This window comes from Botryllus schlosseri, chromosome 1 (genome assembly GCF_051294905.1).
Source record: "Botryllus schlosseri isolate E-star chromosome 1, Bs_hap1, whole genome shotgun sequence".
Lineage (NCBI taxonomy): Eukaryota > Metazoa > Chordata > Ascidiacea > Stolidobranchia > Styelidae > Botryllus > Botryllus schlosseri.
In genome coordinates this window covers 34,070,583-34,093,409 of record NC_137236.1, presented here as the reverse complement: position 1 = coordinate 34,093,409, position 22,827 = coordinate 34,070,583, and the positions used below count along the sequence as shown (strand labels likewise).

The window sequence follows — 22,827 nt, the reverse complement described above, 5'->3', positions numbered from 1 at the left end:
AGATGCGTGTTCAACAAATTTTGTACAGAGTTTGACGCTGCCATATCGAAAGTAATCATCGCTTGGAATCGAGCTAATTTCGCAACGAAACACTCCACTGGTGACCTTGAAATGGATGGTTAAGCCATGAATAATATCAAGGTCGCCTGTATTTGCGTGAAAGTGTCCCGCGTTGTATAAAATTACCGGTAAGGGCAGTCGCTTGTGCCGATCAATCTTCAGTCTCCCGTGTCGCTATTACATACGGTAGCCATGTACTAACGCAAGATCCACACGTGGCAGTAGGGTTTTATTTCAGTACACGTATTCGTGAATTCAGATAGAACCTATTCCAAGATAGGTTTTTGAAGTGTGTATTCCATTGTTAGCAAAATACCAGTCCACGACAATTTCACTAATCTTTCAGTATTACAAATACCAGCGCCAACATTGCAAGGAATTCGTGACATTTCGTTAACAGACAGGAAAAACCAGCTGATTGTTATCCCCAAACACCATCAGTTCCGTATTTGCAATCGAACCACACAAATCAGTTGACAAAATCCCGGGATCTCTCAATTACATATCATTTCCGGTTTCGCGATTGATTTTGAAACAAACCTGAAGGCTAAAATAGATGTGCTTGCTTCTCGGTGTCATTATGCGGTAAGAGCGGAGCTTGCTTTAACATAGTAATCAATAGAACACAGGGCGGGTGGGGCTTGAAATTGAGCACTGAGTAGGAAGAAAACGCGAAACGAAAATAAACTGATCCATTACCGTTTCCGGGTGCTCAGACACAAATATGTGTATGTGATGGCTTCTAACCAAAGATTATGTTTGTGAAGCTGATGCATATGACTTGAATCTTATATCTTGATGTCACAACGTAACCACGTTTTATATATCGGCCATGAATTCATACGTCAGAAGTTTAGTATGACGTCATAACATCAACAGCGTCACGTTTAGCGTGACAGGAGCAGAGAACAATCAATCTCCTCTGAGAGTTGAAGTGTTTACAAATTCTTGAAGATGTTGAAGGGTTCGCAGTCGTCTATCATCTCAGATGTTGAAGAGCTCCACGTTACCGTTGAGAAGTCACGTATTTGCGATTCCGAAACTGAACGCGCGGACTTCATAAAGAAACCAGACGAGTCTCAATCAACGTAGCAAGATAACATCCGACAGGTCACATTCCGACAGTATTTGCAAGACCCCCAGTTTCATTTGACAAGCAAATAGAAAAAAAGCTGATAATGTAACGTATATCTCGAGCCGACCACATGAGTGGATTTGTCCAAGGTTGGGTTGCATTGCATTGCACGACTTCGGAGGGCTGTTAATTGATGGACACGGACAGCTTGTAATTATAATTTAGGCGAGTTTAATCCTTGCTGCCGTCCGGTATTGCCAAAGTTAAGCTGCAACTTCGAAATCATGACACAGGATCCAAAGACATTCGTTCCATAAAACATTACAATCTGCGTCCTTGGTCCACAAGCTAGCCTAGATATCAGAGCATGAGTTTGTTGCGGAGAGAAATTACAATGCAAGTGTAAAGCGTTGACAATGTGTTCCACAATAACAATCAGATTTGAAGCGGTTACGTACGATCTGAATATTGCGTGGATTTTGTATTAACACTGATGTATTTTATTGCATTTCGGGCGCCAAGTCCGCATACCGAGACAAACTACTGCTGAGGATATCTGCTGGCTATTTAGTAACTCTGATAGAAAAAGTAATCGGGCATGGCTATGACAATAGCATTATTTCAAACATGGTAGAATACGGCATGAAAAGCATTGATTGCACACCATGAACACTTTTACACACTTTACTCTGTCGAGACCACCTTACTGCATGATGCGACCAAGGTATACACTTCGATTACAATATCATGTTACGCCATCCGAACGCAGCTGACAAGTTGAATGGCATTTAGGAAGCTTCGAATTACATCGCAAGGTTAACTCGGTCGAATTGCACCGTTCGCACAAACTTGAAGTTGAAACTTGGCTCGTCTCCAATCATTTACGTTATCTGTTAACAAACACCAAGACGCACACAGGCCGTTGAAAGAAGACCTCATAACGAGTCAAGCACCAGCTGTGGTCTCATCGCATTCGGTAATCACTGTCGGCCGTGTCGGGCATTGATGATTTCGGTTGTGACCAAACAATCCGACATCCTTTGTAAGCCTGGTGGCCGCCAGGCGGGTGAATCTTGGAGTTCAAAGTTCGTGTTACAGCAATAATATCCGGGTGGCGTAACCGGACTCTTTTGTGACGTCACACGCCTTTTGATAGAGGTTCTCATAGGAAATGGCGTCCTGTTGCTGATAGCTCGATGTTACAACGGCGGCATGATGTTCCAATATCGGGTGCGTTAATGGACTTTGCGGGTTCATGGGTACAATGGCGGAATTGAATTGGTTTTCATGTTGTGCTGGGAACTCAAAGCAATGCGGCGCCGGCCTGGAGGAATCACAATAGCCTGCTGGTTCAGGTATCGACATAACAGGACGTCCATAACAAGGATAGCTCTTGTGTAATTAAGTAATAGACTATAGGTGAGATGTCTTTAGAATGTTTGGTAACGAATTCGATTCATGCTATATTAAGATATAAGTATGTTATCTCTGTGTTCAATATTTTATTTCAAAGGTTCAGATCTGCGGGATTCTAGACCAGTGGTTCTTCATCTTTACTAATCTGGCGGAACCTTGAACTAATCTGCAAGCTCTCTGTGAACCTCTAATCTTCACAAAAACAAAAATCTACTACATCACACATTACTATAGAACACCTGTTCACAAAATGAACTGCATAGTGATAAATAAACAGTAGGGTTCTTCAAAAATGACTTTTTTTCTCAAATCGTACTGGCTACTTGATAAAATTGTTAGGTTATCTAATTTAAGCCTACACACAAAATTTGGTTCAATTCCAGCTAGTAACCGCTTTGCTACAGGAGAAGAAAGTTTAAATTTATTATATAAAATTAAATAATAATTTTTATTTCAATTTTCTGTTCACACTGTGAAAGTGTTAGGCTGTCTATAGAAACGATGCTCACCAAATTTGGTTCAATTCCAACCCGTGGAAGCGGAGTTATTGTCGTCGAAAAATTTTGATTTGAGTAAAATAGTATTTACGGTGAGCACAATTATAATAAATAAACAAAGAATCGGTCACCGTAAATACTATTTTATTCAAATCAAAATTTTTCGACGGCAATAACTCCGCTTCCACTGGTTGGAATTGAACCAAATTTGGTGAGCATCGTTTCTATAGACAGCCTAACACTTTCATGGGGTGAACAGAAAATTTTCAATTTTTTTATTATTTAATTTTACTTAATAAATAGAAACTTTCTTCTCCTGTAGCAAAGCGGGTACTGGCTCGATTTGAACCAAATTTTTTGCGCAGGCTTAAATTAGGTAACCTAACAATTTTATCAAGTAGCCAGTACGATTTGAGAAAAAAAGTCATTTTTGAAGAGCCCTGATGAACAGTAGTGTGCAGAGAGCAATAGTGTTATTAAAACAAAACCATGATTTTCACACGAACATAAAGATTATAATGCATATTTACTGCACTCCAGTGTGACTTCTGCTGTGCGAGCCTCGACCTACCGAGAACCCCCGCGACTGGGTCAGGGAACCCTTACTGTTCGTGTGGACCGCGGTTAAAACCACTGCTCTAGACATGTTAAGAAAACAATACTGCGTTCAATCCCCGCGGAATGTATTTGAAATGCTCTGTATTGGATTCAAAACATGTTGTGTACTTATAGAGAGTGTATCCAACTGACTGCATAGTGCATATCATCGGCATGTTATTTACGAATGCTTCATGTACTCTATTGAATTCGAAGGTTTGGGTCAATAAGATGTCTCAACATAGACCCTTGGTAGATACCTAATTAACCTGTTTGTACGATTTGATTAAATTCATTGTATGACTTCATAAAATTTGAATTGTCACGGGGTTAGTCAACCACAATGCTAATTTCAATATTCCCTTACAGTCATATGATACATTTACTGGTCTTAAATCGATGTTGGTAAACACAACGTTAAAGAGAAAATGGTTTTTCCCACTAGTAATGTCAACGTAGCATTGCTCGAATACCGGGAACGGTAGATATTTCATGGCTACCAATTTTACGACGCGGTCGTCAAGTCGTCCGAATGAATTATTGCGTCACATTGAATATATATCTCTTCACTGTGACACGAAATTCGCGAAGGATTTGGTCGCCCGCGAATTGTTTGCTGTCTTGGCCGCCGTAAAACTGGCCGAGGAAGAGTGAACCGTCACGGCCATTTATCTGGCGCCGGACGGGCGGATGCCAGTTAAAGTTTATTACGAGTGAACGGCATCTGGTGTAGTTACGACTACGTTTATGCTTTTTACGGATTTATTGGGACAATGGCGATCAGAGGTGGTCACTTTGACACTAACGAAGTTGGCCTACTTCGACATCTTGGGAGTACTGAAGTACGTTTTGACTATACTTGTACTACTATCTCAGCTGGCTATGTTTTTTGGACTAAACTTCCATTTCTACGTAACATAATGAAGGCCAATTCACTCACATTTTGCTCTTTATGTTTTGAAAAGTATGAAGTAGTTTGAGATAAGTCTGCATCACTATTATGAGTGAAAGAACTATGTAAGAGTATATATATTCGAAGATTGCTACTATGTTGAGTGTCAATAATCTTGTTGCGATTATCGCCGAGATGCATCTTGCCATTTCTGATTCACTGCTAAACGTATGTGAAACCCCAAACAATTCTTCTTCTTGAAGCTAGTGCCTTTAGTAATTGGGTATTAGATCAGTATACCGCGTATGGTCGTTTCGACATCCTCCTATTTGGTCATTACATCGCATCTTACATTGCTGTACTGAGCTGATAAAATGACAAAGTATATTCGGGCAGAAATAGGTTTGATTATAATTTAATTTGAGCTCAATAATATCCTTCAATACACAAATTATGCAAATGATTGATCAAGCTATACCTTATCCCTGAATAAAGTGCAATTATGTCTTACGGAACCTCAGACCTTCGGTGTTCGGTGCATTTCTTGGGTAATTTTACGGACGCCCTATCAAAAACAATACATGTTAAGCATAGGCCGGTTTGGAGAGTCTGATTCTGGCTTCAGATGAAATGTTGCCAGATTTGAGCTGCATACAGACAATTCATTTACTGAGACACCGTAATTTAAATAAAACCAATTCGTGAAGAGAGTAATGTGTCTAAAGTAGCTGAGATTCAGAGTAGGAACGGAACTATAGACATCGAAAAAAGCTTCATTATTCAGCATCCCTATAACTGCGTAGGAACCGACACGTGTTCGAAAACATGACCTTGTATGGTGGGACGAATGATTCGATGTTGATTTATGCCATAGAACACGCAACCGTACAATGTCCCTTTGAAACTGCGACACTTATTGCGCAGTGGAACACGATTAACTCCTACCGTTTCCCACCATGTCCTTATTACCTTCGCTGTGCAAACAATTTGGACGCTTCCATAAACAACTTGTACATGTGATAACGTAAACACAACGGTGTGACGCGATTACATCTCGTCAATGCCAGCCGGTTTCAGTTCGAAACAGGTATCGCTAATGAGCTGACGAAAACCGGGCAAGAATAACAACGCATTCGTGTGACATCTAACGAGAGCCTTTGTGATTTTAAACTTAAGGTGCGCCGGGTGCCTCTGTGTCGTGCAAGAGTGTTGACTGCTGAGAATAAGAATCAATGCGTGATTTTGAAAAGGGCACCGAACTATAACCATTCGTGGAATGCTATTATGCGTAAAACCGCTGATCGATGCGCCATATACCCGAAATAACGAAACAATCACGATTAACCCCGTAGTTCTACCCATTGTTTTATATTTGCACTGTCGAAGCGATCAATAATAACACATGACAGACTTATAAACTACGTCGGTACGTCCATTGTTAGGTTTAAATGTCTTCTCGCTTGTTGAACATATTTGGCACGATCACCAAAGTTCAGTCAACAATTCCACAGAGACATATAGGCTGTATAGGGGCACTGATTTTATCTGAAAGTGACTATAAAGTCAAATTTCCAATCACAATTCAAAGCGTGCCGTTTCGACCGAGGTGCACTCAGAACGTGCGCGGAGCTGACCCGTGAAAAAGTTAAAATCATTACTGTCCCGCAGCGTGGATACAAATTCTCGGTGATGCCATTCGTCAGTCGTAATGGAGCGTACCAGGAGGATAAATAAACACGTAATGGGTGGCATACGTAGCTTTTAGGATGGAATCGGACGACCATAATGTCGTGACCAAGCTTATACCAACGTTGGTGGATGAACCGTCATCATGTGGGGCTTGTCTCGCCCAGTGCTATCGAGACGTGAATAAGCTTATTCCGCAAACGATGGTTAGCGGTTATGGCGGGTCATCCGGGGCCTACGATCGTAGGTAGTAGTGGTATCGTAGGCCTCGGGTCATCATTAGCGAGAATTGATCATCAGACTGAATTCGTACATTGGTGATTGATAAGATAACGGATTCGCAAGTGACTGTTTTTTCTTCAATGAGCAATGAGCATGCCTCATGTTTTGATGTTCCTAAGCTGACATCTATATTTTGGTATCGTGGATCGATAAAATAATAAAATCATGATGAATATTATAGTCACTTATCACTAGTATTACATGTATTGTTGAATATAGGCTAGATCACTTGGTGTCGGTCAATACCGAGAAAACCATTCTTGGTGGTGTCAATTCTCGGTAATGTCCATTCTCGGTGGTGTCATTCTCGGTAATGTCCATTCTCGGTGGTGTCAATTCTCGGTAATGTCCATTCTCGGTGTTTTCAATTCTCGGTAATGTCCATTCTCTGTGGCGTCAATTCTCGGTAATGTCCATTCTCTGTGGTGTCCATTCTCGGTAATGTCCATTCTCGGTAATAGCGTTCTCGGTAATGTGCGTTCTCGGTAATGTCCGTTCTCGGTAATGTGCGTTCTCGGTAATGTCCGTTCTCGGTAATGGTTTTCTCGGTATTGGTATAGAACCAGATCACTTATATTCGATTGGTATCTATAGTATTATAGTTTAACGAAGGCTTATTTGAGATATATTTCTTGAATAAAACTGTTACTCTACGAGTCGCTGAACTATGGTTGCAGACCACACGCGTCTGATCACAAATCACCGTGTCATATTTAACGACTTCCAGACACTTGGACTATGTATCGAAATTTGCGACAAGGCAAATATCGCGGGGCTGTGGATTCTCAAGATATCGGAAAACGATAGACCCCGACACGTCACCAAACTAAATAAAAGATAAGCTGCTTCAGCAATAATGTCGGCAAACACGCGGGACATGATATTTTACGTACTGGTTCGTATAAGTAACTTTGTCTCGTTGCATGATTATAATTGACATTGGATGTTATATGTTTGTTGCAGGCTGTCATGACTTGCATTTGTGAAGGAGTAAAACGAAACATGTGTAAGAAATTAAATATTAAATGCACTAACTAAGATAAAATATGGATATTGAACACAGAGTTAGTGCTTTCATACACGAAATAGCTTGTATATATTACCCAGCTCATATAACAAGGGTGTTGTGACTATGCTGAATGAACAGTGAACACCCGCGATGACAATGTAATCAAACAGCTCGTTCTAACCAGAAGATTGTGCTGCGTCATTGCACGGATATCTATTGCGTACAGCTTGACCATGTAGGCCTACATGTTCATGTACAGATTGTACACTGTACAGTGTACATTGAAGATTCTAACTGTATATGACTGTTGTATTGCTGGTGATCGACGAGGATCTGGATCACCATGAAGAACTGTTATCCCTTCAGATTCAAAGTCACCGAATGCGATTCTCTTTAGCCAAAACGGTGCAGGCAGTGATAGATGTTTTGACATGTTCCATTTTAGATACAGCCTCTCCTCTCGTCCATACAATGGTATAGTTGTAATAATACCGATAATCAAGATGTAGGTGTGACTACATTGACAGATATTCATGTCACGTCAGGGAGATTGTCGCTTTTACGAACTATGTTACGAATATAGGGCTGCTGTCTATATTTACCGAGTGCACGCTTGTTAGTAGTCACAAGGTACAGAAGTCATTCCACCAATCGTTATGAAGATATATCTTTGGGGTAGAGTAGCTTCTGTTTTCATATACCTTTTCAGAAAAGCGCTAAAAGGTGTTACACGCAAACAAAATCCGCTACACCTTTGGAATATCATATATCCATACGAATTTTGGTATCTGATTCGTTTCTCCCATTGGAATGGGCGTGAAACCAACATTGCGTACCCCAAAATGCCGATGGCTTTGTGGAAATTTGTGAAGTAACTATTTTCCGCCCATATATGGATCGAATGATGTCGATGTACCATTTCATCACTATGCAAAAGAAGGCACAATACAGTACACGTCTGGAGATTTTGAAAGTTGGGAACAACTTCCACATTAATAGCTGGTTATAGGGAGGAAAATCCTTAATTATGCAGCAACATTGCAACATGCTGTTGCAGTAAAAAAGAAATATGCAATATAGAAGATACACAATTTCAAAAACCAATTATAATTATTAGACTACTTCAAGATATTCAGAACCTTTTAATGTCAACAAACCGGCGACTTGAGCATTTTAATGCCACCATACATTGTTCGCTTCTGATAAAAGAAGGTATCTGGTTGTGGTTCAAATTGCTGCTTCTGTGTGGATTGGACTATACATTGGAGCCACAAATAGCCCCTGTGATAGTAAACGACCCGCATTTACTTAGCCGAATCCTTGCGCTTGTTTAGAGGATACTTCATATATTTCCTGTCGAAGCGGGAGTGGGTGCTACTAACATTAATCAAATTGTTGTTTTAACAAAAATGCGACTGGGAACGTGTTTGGGCGTGCCGCCAAGTCGATCCTTCAATTTTGCGTTTCCGAAAAGTATATCTCCTTCAAAGTCAAGTCGAATTTAACGAAACAAAATTGGCGTTACATATATTCTGTGGTCACGGGCATGAATTTTTTACACTTTGTCTCCATTCGGAACTCTTTTTTGGTTATGGTTGTTGTGGTAATAGGTCGGCTGGTAAGTGTTGGAGTCACGTTGGCGGCGCGTATTCTTCAAGTGCATATCATACTCGTGGTATGAAGGTTATCTTATGCGTTTTTACAAGTCCTAGCGTCTCCAAAACCATTCACCACAACATAAATAGTCAAGGAGAATGCCAAACATTATAATTTCTTCTTTATATCCATGTTGCCGATGGGGTATAGTCAATCACTGCCGCTGTAACGAGGAGTGCCATTTTCGAGGACCCGAACCTACTATGTTTATAGACCACATTTGGGACACAGTCTTTATTGACCTGTGTTCTAAACATGAAACGTTCTAATATATATTCTTCAAAGACTGTGGAATGTTATTTTATCTAGCATCACACCGATTTTCGAATAGTAATCGTATCTAGCCGGTATTTCAGTTATGGTGAAAGGTACTTATGCGCGGGGCTGTTGAAATTCGTCCTAAGAGCGTCACGCACTTTTCCTTGGTCAAATATTGACATGGGGGATAAGCGAACAAGCGTGGACACAAAGTCTTGTGTGAAGGGCAACTGATTTTATACCCTGTTATCGTTCTACAATGCCGTAAGAGGTTCGCTATCTCGGTGCGTGGGAGCGTGCGGTATTTGATCACGTGCGCGGTGCGCGTCCATATTCTACCACGCAATGGCAGGTCCCGTATGAAACTACAAATTTTTGATTTTGCTGTTGCAAAGAATTCATCTTTCCTCTCTGAAGTGGGGATTCAATTACCCAATGTGGAAAGTTATCTGGTCCTCAAACACAACTTGCTTTCGTATTCGTTATAATTATACTGTATGGTGTCTCTAATTGAGCTGGAAAACCATAATATGCATATATATTATATATATTGTGACAGTGAGGATGGTAGTTGAAGTTCAGATAAATAAATCTCGCCCTGAGACTGCTCTTTTAACGCTTCTGCTTTCTCCTAAATCTATCGCGCTTTAAAGGCAGACTCGCCTATTTAGACATAAAAACTATGAGGCTAAACCTCTATATTGGTGATTTGATATCAGGGCGATATGCTTTATCGTGATCCCTGATCTTCCGACTTATAGCAAGCCCCAATTTCGTTATAGGCTTCCAAGGATACCGCTTTTACCCCGCCAAGAGCGAACGAGGGCCATGATATAATTCGACAGATCAAGAATGGTGATAAAGAATATCCGTATGATGTAAAATGACGAATGTAGTCCAATCACCATGAATACCAAAACAACAAAAACAAGAATAAACATCCTGTCTATGCAATCTTGGCCATCCAATGCACTAATTTGACAATGGCATCTATACTCTGTACAAGCAGCGTATATTTTAGCTTCCGATACTCTTGGAGGTGCCGAACTTCATTATACAATCGAATACTACATTCAAATTGAAATATACTATGTTTTGTTCAATTCTCTACTCGGTTCTGAAGATTACCGATGACGAATGTAAGTCGAAAATATTCGATTATATTCCAATATGAATATAATATTGAAATATATTATAGTTATATGCAATCTAATACTGCAGTCCGTGCGATGTTAGCTTAGCAACTAGTTCCTGGGCGATTCGTAGGGTCCCGCGACCAATACAACCGTCGCCTTTTATCTATACGCAACTAAAAATAATCGCCGCGTCGAGAATGGAATTGTGGGTTTATTTTTAATGCGCCTATCGTGACCCAAAACATTGGCCTCGCAGAGTCTATTGCCCTCGTTGAAATACCGCCCTTTTCACGGTCCGCAAAGTTAATCTCACTTCAATCTGAAAACACCGAAAGCGCTCCGCGGTTTCCCCGCTAATAACGGTTTTGAACACTGGCGCGCGACTCGGATATGGTTCAACTGGGGCGACATGATTTTTAATGGGCTGTGCCATCATAAAGATGCGAAACAGCGCCAATGGTGGGTACACTCCTTTAAGATGGATGGCAGTTATGCACACTCCATATATACTAGTAAAAATAATAAACATTTTTGCGGTGTAATTCCATTGAATATTTAAAAGCATCCATCATCGAACGATATGCACGACTGGTTCTATTGTAATGACTGCTGTTTTACATACAATATTAATCACCATGCACTGTGCACGGAGATTGTGTACGTCACGGATTTCCACCATAGCGTAAGGTCTACGGCACTTTCTGGTACACAATTCTACCTTCACATCCATTCCAATGGGCGAAATACACCAACACTTCTTGTCATATATCCAAAGGGTAGGATTAGTCAGGTTTATTAATATTTTCATCGTTTCAAAACATCACAAGACTGCGATACTGAGATAGGAGGGTGTCGAAACAACTTGGAGTAGCCATTAAGATCAGACACCCACCTTAGCCTAGGTGAAGTAAATAAGAGGCATGCTCACTGAATGAAAAGTAATGCAGAGAATATAAGACGCAAGCGACAAAATGGTGTGGCATGTGGCGGAGGGCGAGGTCGATGTTAGGTCGTGGTCCGGTAATCCTGAAGACTGGCTAGTATTGATTTAGAAGAAATTGCTTGTATTTCGACTTGAATGCGGACATGCTCGACGACTGTCGGATATGGGCCCTGTTCTCGTGTACCATCCCAAGAAGGCAATTGAAAATGTTACATACATATACAGAATAAGAACCCGACTCCAGGATATATATCCCTAAAGACTGGTGTATTTGACTCGTTTGAAGCCATTGGAATAAGGTGTTGAAGCATAATTTGGTATCGAAAAGTGACAATTGCATGATATTCAGTCTACAATATGGCGGAAATCTGGTAAATATATGTATTTCCAATCTCATTTATAATTTCTGCAGGATGTTTGTTTTAGAGGTGTCCTATGTCCAGTAAGGCAGTAAGAAAATGCTTTACCCCGAACTGAGTATCCTATGGTTTATCCCAATTGGTAATTCATAATTCTAACTCTATCCAAAGGAGGTCGAGTATTGAGAAGGAGAAGAGAAGCATTTCCGAATTTTACAAATATGAGTTGAAGAAATTCTGAGGTGTACTGCGTGAAACCAGTTTCCAAAGCTTCTGTTAGCGACTACTTTTATATCCGACTACTTTTTTTTTATGAAATCGTGACATCTTCGATCTACCTTGTCAATATGTACAATGTTACCTATTGTTGTGTGAGCGTTTATGCCAATACGTGCACTACAGTAACAGTGCCAACTATATTTAACCTCACCCCGACCAGATGCATAACGTAGGCTATATAACATTTAACAGCATCGCACTATGCACCTAAGGAAGAACCTTCATTTATAGCTTCGACTCGGGCAATTATAGTTTTGTGACTACTAATGCAGAGTTTGCCATTGCCAAAAACCACATTACTTGAAATATTTTGACTGGCACAGAGGCCAATGTTTACTTTGTAGTAGCATCCATTCGCGGAATACGCAAAATTTGTTTTGGTTGACAACAGCTACGTAGCACCCATGTAGCCCTTGCGTGAAATCGCATCTTACAATTCTCAATTTTCTCTATGGTTGGTGGAGATCGCGCACTACCTTTTTTAGGTCCGTATATAAACGGAAGTATATCTTTGAAATCATAGTACATCCGCAGGAGGTAATCTCGACGAGCTTTGACATCACGCCTTATGCTTGTAGGCTACGTGAGTATAATGTAATAGTATTACTTTCACCATTATCTTACGAAAGAAAAACTCAAATGGGAAAGATATTGGATAGTTCCAATTTATCTTTTGAAGTATGTGCTGCCAAAATTGTAGTATTGTTAATAGGTTCGGCGCTACTGAGCTTTTAGCGAGATGCCGCATGAAATGGATATGTTTTCATCAATAATATTTACCGATCCACACGGCGTGAATGAGAATGGACACGCGCGCCATTACAGCAGGTTTGGGGTGATTGAAAAGTGTCAGTATTCCTAAGGAAAGCGTCGCGCGTTAATCCGTCCTAAGCCCTGTCGTTAAGATGATGAATTGAACCTCTTTTTCTGAGTCTTAGGGTCTCGCATACAAGACAAAAATGCATTTTATGGCATTCGGTAAATACTTATAAGACTCGAACAAAACGCCACACGCCTCTGACCGTGTGATATTTTTATGGATTTTATGACTGCTATTATGCCATAAAGTGCTCGGACCGTTGTTGCGTGTTCACGGTTTACCTTCACAGCGTGTTAGGCATATAGCGGTACTAACTATTAACGAAACGCTGAGGGAAAACCCATCCGTTTCGTTGCAAAATACCGTACGATCAACAAGATAAGTTAATATTGATGACAAATCGCTACAAGTTGAAGCTCTATACACGATATCCGACACGCTAGATTATGTATATATGAAATGGAAGGAACATGGAAATACAGCCACATCGAGGATACTCCTTAACGCCATTTAAAGCGATAATCGCATACGACAGAATACCTCCTTGTACACCGTTTCGGTGCAAACTTTAAAATGGCAAACCAATAAGCGGCCTAAATCCTAATGGCATCAATTACTAGAATATTCCAGGAATGCTACTGGCGAGAGCATTTCAACTCTCGCGTTATGCGTAGCGAATGGATTGCCACGACTTAGCTTCCGTTTATGATCATTACGACGAGAGCTAGGGTGATTTTCTGCGTTTATCATTGGGGTAATATATTACCTGGGCAAGTCACTTTTTCAGCCAGTCGTTGATTTAATTACAACATAGCGAATCGTTACCAGCTATGTGTTAACGCAAAGTTATTCAACAAGGTTTCAATGAACCTTATAGAGGTACAAAACAGTTATCTGTCGGGTTCAATTTTATAATTAATGAATGTATTTCGTGATGACAATATGCAGACGGCTTCAGATTTGCTGTCGCGAATTAAGAGTCGCATCACCGATTTTTCAAGAATCTTTCTACCTAGTTTCAAATTCTAAGACTGGGGGTAAAGTTGGAGACTCCGCATTCCCATGTTAAGTTCGTTCGGCGCCATTTGCGGCAACCCTGTCTAAAACCGACTTAAAAAGTATCTGCACTACCAAGTTGAGATAATCAGCATGGACCTAAAATTCGAATACCACTCTCTGTGTACTATGCATCACTACATGTAGTATACCCACTACCCAGCATATAGCAGCAAATCCACGAGATCTGCGTAAGACTACCAGTCATGCTACCATATTAAGAATATAGACAGAGTAAGAATGATAATTGTAGTCGAAAATCAACATAAAGCAGCCATATAGCAACAGAAAGTCGATCTGTGCCGCCGACTCACCAGGTCTTGCGATGAAGGCGTCCGGCTCGATGCACATTCCCCTGTGGTACTCGGGCAGGTCGTCACAGTCCAGTGCTTCCGGCCACGACACGTTGAACTTGCGCATGATCGGCTCCACGCGGTTTCTGGCCTGCTGACAGATGGACCGGCAAGGAGGCACCTGGAAACCAATGTTCATTGACAAAAGTCTTGATAACCGTTATAGCAATATGATTGGTTCACTGTTTTCAGATTATGTTAAATTGCGGCGCAACGGAGAGGATGGATACGATGCTTAGAGCAAATTGAACCCGACTAACTCCGTTCATTCGGCATCATATATAGATAAGTATGTGTTCGGCTAATTTATACATACCACGACTATCATATGGGTGACAGCTGATATTTTTACGGAAAATTGCTTATGGCTTGACTAGCTACCCAGGCATAGTGGAAATATATAAATCTAATTTTCTATATGCAGAAGGGGGCGCACCAAATAACTACACCGCGTTGAAACGGGCAGGGGGCGTAAATTGATTTTCTGGCAGTTCAAAGCGATATCTAAATTGATAACAGCGATAGCTAGACTAATCAATAAAATTCAGTATTGGACTATTTAGGCCTGCTACTAATTTTTGTTACCAGGATCCAATGTGCGTAAAAAGCATGTTTCACGTTAATGAATACATTTTGTCAAAAACATTCAGTTGCAAAGTCATCATATAGATATATTCGTAATTTTTATACTTTCATCCTTTCTCTTGGCTAACATGAAACCTGTTAAAACATGCCACACTATAATCTAAGTTGGGAAGACAGACCGTTCGAAATTGTCATATTGACAGTTGGAATCACCTGGCGACGTGTGTGAACCATGGATTAGGAGAGCGACGACTATAAGTGACGGAACATTCTCTGTTTCAATAAGCCGACAGAGCTAGCAATGATACAACGTACTAACATGAGTTTGATCCTCGCAAAAAAAACATGAGTCATTTCACAGTTACAAAGATCACTGTCAACGTTAAACGTGTGTTTCTGTCGCATATCGGTCTTAGTGTAAGCTCGTATTTGGCCACGGTACTTTCCGACACCACGGTACTTTCCGACACAAAATTAGGCTTTTAAACTCAACCCAAATGGCGTAAATGCCCATAAAGCCCACCTACTTTTTATGTGAAAGTGTATGTTATTCGTCGCATGTAATTAGATTATTTGCCGAAGGATCAGTCGACCACTCGGACTCTAATAACCACACGAAGTTTGATGCTAATAACTAGAGAGTCTTAGCTGAGGACCATATTTGGGGCCGAAAACGATAAAAATCATATCCCAAATGCCAGCGAAATCGCATCATCAATTAAGCTGTTGTGTCCTGTATTGTTAAAAACCCCGACAGCACCTATGATGATTAAACAGTGGAACGGATAAAGTATATAGCATTTGGCCAACGCAGCTGTATCTATGCACATTGCACATACACATTACACTATGTATCCGAAGTCGGTACGATGCAAGTCGGCAATAACGCCTTTCTCACAATACATGCGCAATCTACTAATCAAACTCTATATTGATGTAACCTCTATGCATAAGCCCTGCGGTCAAGTGTAGTCCGACAAATACCACATCTAACAGAAATACCATTTGATGCATCGACATATCCTGTGCTGCCAACCCGCACCCCTCTAGTTCGCTATAGGCGGGGTGTATAGTTTACAAGCGTATAGCTGTTTGTACAGTACATGTATATTTGCAAGCATTCAACATCTGCATATTAAGCATGATATATAGCCTACCATCGTCATGCGGTATAAGACTGGAATTAGTATAATGCTGCGCATTCAAACACATCTTTACCGCATAATGTAGTCCTACACATATAAAACGCATAACGAAAACCGGATAGGGCCAGATCTGATAAGTGATAATATATTTGATCTGGAATAACCACAAGTAGAGGATAAACAGTACACGGTAATTTTCGGATCACAAGCTTCATAATTTGCATCGTTATCTCCGTATATTCGAGCGTGTTGATTTTGGGAGCTGGCGCAGGTTCTCGAAAGCGCACATACGCCGCGAAATGCTGTAATTGGTATTACGTCACCGATCACTACGCTAACTAGGGGCGAGATTGTCGCCTTTGCCAACGCCCGGAGATTATCCCAGGATAATATCCGCGTCGAAGTTTGACTCCGTTTAAATAGGCGTGAGAGAAAAGAGACGCGTAATAAATTAGAAATTTGGCTACATGGGGTTTCGCGGTGGCTGGAAATTTTCTGGTAGGCCGACTCGGTAATTCCCCATTATAGGTGTTTTGGTGAATACCCAGTTTACGTAAAGTTGTATTGAAACGAAATTGCGTGTTTAAATGTAACTAAATAACAGATTGCTTGAGTGAAACCGTACGAGTATATACGTGAACTGTCCTGCCGGTACGGATTGATTTTTTATGAAGTCGCAAAATAGCGCATACACTTTTGCAACCGAGAATTTGAATCTGTTTTGATAGCCAGTAGCTACTCAAAATAGAGTCCAAATGGATTTATTTCGACCTAAATTTTAGCTTTAACTAAATTCAGTAGGCTATTCCAAGGCCTAGCGAAAGGGCTATGGTGTGGCAATCATGACATCTAGAATAAATCTTCAGTCAAACGATACTGCATATCATTGATCAGCTGTGACAACCACTATACGCTAGTCAGGACAAATGAGAAAGAAGGAATAATTCGTGTTAAGGGCTGGTAAATATCGAGTTCCTTAAAATGATTCTATTCTGATTCAAGTTTTAAGCTACGAGCCGAATGTTCTAGTATCACTGAGTATGACGGCATAAGAGCATGAATCACAGGAAGTTCAAATATGTACCTTTTACGTGTACGTGGCCATAAGGACAAACGTGGCAGTTCTATACCACATTCAAGACAATCTAGTATTATTTCCACCTCCCTTATTTCATCGCACTCTGTGGCACTGCTCTGGATTGATCATGACTGCACAGTGCACACTGCACACTGTGCAGTGCACAGAAAGGTCATTTTCACTACCGAGCGTAGATTTGTACTACACGTTGTTTGTTGTTTATGGTATTCATGGCGTTTGTCGACCACAAGGGTCAATTACACCAGGCCGATATACGTTGTTTTTGATTCCGTAACTGGCGAATTGTAGCACAGCCCACGTCTAGGCTTTTTGTAAGACACCGCTTGCACGGGTGCCCAGATATACCTCCAACACTCAAGTAGGAATTCAGGAGTCGACCTCGGTCGGACTCGAACCCACAACCCACTGGTGTTGTAGTTGTGGATTATACCACTACGCTGTCTCGCCATTACACGTTTTGTATGCTGCGGTGTGATCATCCGAGCATTTAGCTACAGTGGGAAAATAGAATTACAACTATAATTCTCGTTGATAAATAAACTCTTATCGGAAAGAAGCGTTTGATTTTAGTACTCGTCAATGCATATGTCATAACTAAACTCGGATCATTACAACTAATACTCGATTCGGAGAATTTCAATCATTGTGCCTGGACCAATTCGAAAAAAATCATTACATCTACTTACGACTCTTGGCACTTCGTTCTCGTGTTGGAAGCACATCGGCGTAAACATCGAACACAGGTAAAATAGAAGATTATGAGTTTCGGGAAGCTGTAGCAGAGGTGTGAATTGGTCCAGCACTAAAGCCGCGTTCTTCTGCGAAGAGTGATGCACCAAGTTCGGCATATGCGTCAGCGTCCAAGGCATGTCCCTGCATTTTTCTACCATCAATGGCTCGCACTTCGTGCCAGACGCCACACCGATATAATCCACGCATACGAATGCTACTAGCACCCAGTATCCAAGTCTCGTGATTGGCAATGGGTACGAAGTTAGCCGGCGTTTGAGACACATTTTGCGGCGTATAGTCAGATATAGTCTCGAGGTATACTGTAAAGTTCACCGTATTCCGCAATTATACTTTCGTCGGATGAAGTTTGTACACACTGCTTGGAAACAGTCTCCTTCGTCGTAAAGCGATATTCTAAATCCTGTAGATAGAGTCGATACAATATTTACAAAGTTGTCGCTTTGGCGTCTGGCTATCAATCACTCCACCATCGAATGATCGACTGGGTAGCGAGTCTATGCTTATGAGAATTTCAGCCGAGTCGAGACCAAGCTCGCGTGTGAAAAAAGGCGCCCTTGTCAACACAAAGAATTGCGTTACTGCCCGTAAGTCAAGAAAGAAGTACATATTCAAGTCATAAACTTGTCGGATACCAGTCTTATCATATAGGTAAAAGGGCGCATTACCTGACTTTACCAGGGAGAACACTCAGTAATAAAATTACATTTTGGGTGAAATTCCAACCTGACTGGTTAATGTGTCGCTTCACAACTTTTCGTAAAAAATTATCATCGAATAACGGCAGCGGCCGGAAGTTGATATACCCGTGACCAAATGTAAACCTTGAAATATTTTGTTAATATGTCATCATTGATTATTTGTGATGAAAAGTATGAATTCAAGGAGTAATCATAAAATATGCTGCTACATCCGTCTACTGGCTAAAGGGAACAATTCTAAGTCACTTCTATAAACTACCAATCTACTTAGTTGACTGTCAACTTGCTACGGATGTTGTGAGTATAGTTGTAGTAGTGGCGATTTTTGCAAGTGGGTAGTTCTAGTTCTAGTTCAAGTTGCATATAGTGAAAATCCAGTAGATTGTACAAGTCTGGTTACACTTGAGTAATTACCACCATGAATCATGACTCAAGTCATTTAATCTCTGTGATAACTTTTGGTATAGCAGGGTTATCGAAATATGAGGCAGTTGATTGCGATATTGCGACAACGTGACGAAATCCTGGCAATCCCCGACGATATATTGAATTTAGTATCCAAATTATTATGATCGTGCCTGCCGTGATTTACAGTGTACATTATACATTCACCATGTATGTCGGTTAATTTCAAGGTATAAAACGCTGACGATAGTCTCTGTCAATTCAAGGCCATAATTGGGTCGCTATCACGTCTAGACTTGGAGGTAAATTCACGTCCAAGTCTTCAATTTTCGGTAACAGCGAAGTCCCAATGGTGATAGAACAACAGAAGCCGTAAGTCTATTCGGACGTCTGCCAATAGGCCAACTGTGGACATGTCAAATAAATTGTAAAATCACAATGAAGTTTCAACGCATGTCTTTTGTGGATTCTATATGAAATGTTTGCGTAACCGGCCTCACATAATTTCCGACTACGCCCCTGGGTTCAACGCATTTTTTTATGTGACACCATTTAAATATGAATAAAATTGCGAGAACAGGCAGAATGGCGCAGTTATGAACTTCGTACGCGCAGCTAGTTAATGAACTTAAATAGAAATCTCATTTTCAAGCCAAAAGATATACGATGCCCAATGCCTTGCATATGCAATTTGGAGCTTGCGTGTCGACTTCATAAACGAATGTGCCTGGTTGGTGCATAGTTCGCAACGATTTCTTACAATGGTCGCATACTTTAATACGTGGGTGGAAAATAAGTGTATTTACCTGACTTCACAAGCGGGGGTTCTCAACTTCGGATGTGTAACCGGCCGCATTTTTATAAAGAAAATAGCCTGCGTGCCGCAGAACATTACCATGTATTTGTAGGATATATTGAATTCACTGTATTTGACGGCCGTATACGAATGTTTTATTCATTTTTAGCAACGTTTTCTCCTAAGATCAGATGGACAAGGTGGCTATGTATTTTTGAACTTCAGATGGAACTGTCAGTGCATGGTTTCGTTTTAAACTTTAAATCTCTGCGAATGCAAATTCAATGTTCGAGACAGAGTTGAAAACCCTGTTTTCGTCGTTTAATTCCCCTTACCTTGTCGCAATCAGTTCAAGCCAGTCGTGGTGAGTGTAGCACTCTTTGAAAGTGTACTATCAAGCGGGATTCCCTTAAACCAGAGTCCAGATGAATGCCGATCATATCAAAACAATAACAATTTCAACTCGAGCATATCAAGAAACCAAAACACATCAAAGAAGGAGTCATGAATATACAAAACAGAGCTGGTGCCATGAAAGAGCTAAGTAGATGAATTAATATGTAACAATACCGGATCAGTGGTATTTGTTTTTATGATGAAAGATGCTGCGGGCGGCGGGCCGCGTGTTGAAAGCCCATGTTCTAAAGTATATTTGCCATGCTTAAACCACGACCTAAGGCTTTGGGTGCTTTCTAGTACGGAATTGTGCTTTCACGCCAATTCTAGTGGCTGAAAACGAGTCAAATGCAGCAATTCTTATCGAGATACATCCCACATCTACCCATATTCTGCGTTCTTGAGATGGTACGCGAGAACAGAACATGGAACCACCCATGGGATATATAGCCATAAGAATTGGCATAGGTGACTCATTTTCAGACATTGCTGTGCGGACCGCCTGTCATATTCCACATGCGTCTCCAGATATAGATGTTACGGTACGATGCGCATCTCTACCCCACGGCAAAACACTGAGGTCGCCTGAGTAGTAGGGTTACCATAGGTCCTCTTTTTTGAAAGTGCCCCCAGAGGACGCCCAAATGTCCTCTTTTCTAGATTTTGTCCTCTTTTTTTTTAGAATATTGTTGAAATACAGGGAAAAATTCGAGTGAGATACAGTAAATCAGCACTGAAGTAACGCTTCGGCGGCTATTTCGGGAGCTGAGCCGGAAAGTTGATCTTTTTTTATAGTCAACCAACCACAAAGTCGGGACAAATTTACCATTTATTCGAGATTTTACTCCTGAATTGTAAGTCAGAAAATTTTGAAAAAGCGTCCTCTTTTCACATTACCAAAATATGGTAACCCTACTGAGTAGTAATTGAAGCTACATAGCCAAGTAGGGGTATAAAAGTCTAGTCGAAAAATTGCGCTCAAGCAGAAGTAGAATCGGTGATTTGTAAGACATAATGATATTATAGGTCGAGCAGAAGTAGGAAATGACATGTACAAAATGTAACCAACGCAGATTTAAAAAATGGTGGCGAATCACTTAATTCCATAGTAAATTAGCACCGGCCCTCACTTATCCAAATGCTATTCTCAGCATTTCAGAATCGTTACCAGTAGATTTAGGTATTTTTGCTTCAAGAAAAATGAAAAAAAAGGGAAGTAGGCTAAAAAAAAAAATCTATCGGAGTAAATAGTGAAAGTATCGTGAAATCATATACACGAACACGAACATTACGACAAAATCAAGATCCTCGTTTACAGTCTGACTTCGGCTTCTCGAATACTCGTGGAAAATCGAACTTGTCGACTATAATTTGAGAGCAGTTTAAAATCGCGCGTGGATAGAATTCAAGGTCATGCCATATCCCCAAAACCTTCAATCAACATTGCGTCCTATATATATAAATATCTGCTGTTGCATAGCTTAGCTCACAGCTTCACGAACCACCTGGAATTTCGACCGCAATTACATTTCGTGGCGAGCCAAACTATAGTTCCAGTTGTCTATAACGGTTTCCGTCGAGCCAAACTTTTCGGCAGAATGATCCATATTACCTTTCGTTCCCGGCACATGTCCGACAGTGTAGCACTGGCACTGAAAAAGCGACTAATACCTCTCTAATAACCTCGCCAAGCTATCAATTTAACATTTAAACAACGACCGTGTCAACAATGGTAATTAACACTTTTACCAAGCTTATTACATGCGGCCGAAGCGGTATCAACTGTAAATTACCACTTCGGTCCTGTAAAACATTCCTTACCTACAATTTTGGCTTTTCCGGCACCTAGACGCGCACAAACAGGCGCACCAGTATCCAAAACACGACGTCGGAGGTGGCGGCGAATACATTCAATATAATTATATAACACGACGGAAATACCTCGGTGCGTAGACTATACTTCACGACACCATGCTTAATATATGCTGGCGTTACTCATTTCTCGCATGTGGAAAGGAAGATACAGTCACGACGATGAGCTTCACTTCTACGAGCATGCGGAGAGTTTCGTTCTTCTTAAAGCGGCATAGCGTAGCGGTACCGTTCCATAAATGCAACACCAACGGACTCCGAATTCGAGTCCAACGGAGGTACACTCCAGAATTCCTATTAAAGTGTTGTAGGTGTCTCAAGGCTCCTAACCGTGTGATCTGCCTAACCGCCGTCTTAGAAAGCCACGCGATAAATCTACATATCAACAATGCTATCGTATAAGGCCTGGTGTATAAATGACCATAGTAGTTGAAACACCATGGATAATAAATACAACAATATTCGTAATATAATAGGTTTACCACACGTCCTCCTCTAGGAGGATTTGTCCTCCATTTTTAGGTTATTGAAAATGTCCTACGAGGACGCCTAAATGTCCTCCATTTTGGCAATTCGTTTACAATCCTTTACAGCTCTTACAGCTAGGATTAATGGAAAGATTTGAGTGAAAGGGGGCATAAATGACGATAAATAGCGAAGACGGACGTTCAAACGGGAAATTCGAGGTTCGATCGGAAGGGACG

General features: G+C 40.9%; 1 protein-coding gene across 1 annotated transcript in view; it reads right to left on the bottom strand.

Moving 5' to 3' along the window:
• The window catches only part of LOC145448040 (secreted frizzled-related protein 3-like), a 29,736-nt gene extending 11,273 nt beyond the window's left edge, over positions 1-18,463 (bottom strand). The window contains exons 1-2 of the mRNA XM_080326354.1: positions 17,890-18,463; positions 14,336-14,495 (exon numbers count right to left, since the gene is read on the bottom strand). Coding sequence (XP_080182480.1) covers positions 14,336-14,495; positions 17,890-18,219 — 490 coding nt within the window. The 5' untranslated portion in view covers positions 18,220-18,463. The remainder of the gene's footprint in view (positions 1-14,335; positions 14,496-17,889) is intronic.
• Positions 18,464-22,827: the final 4,364 nt, after the last annotated feature.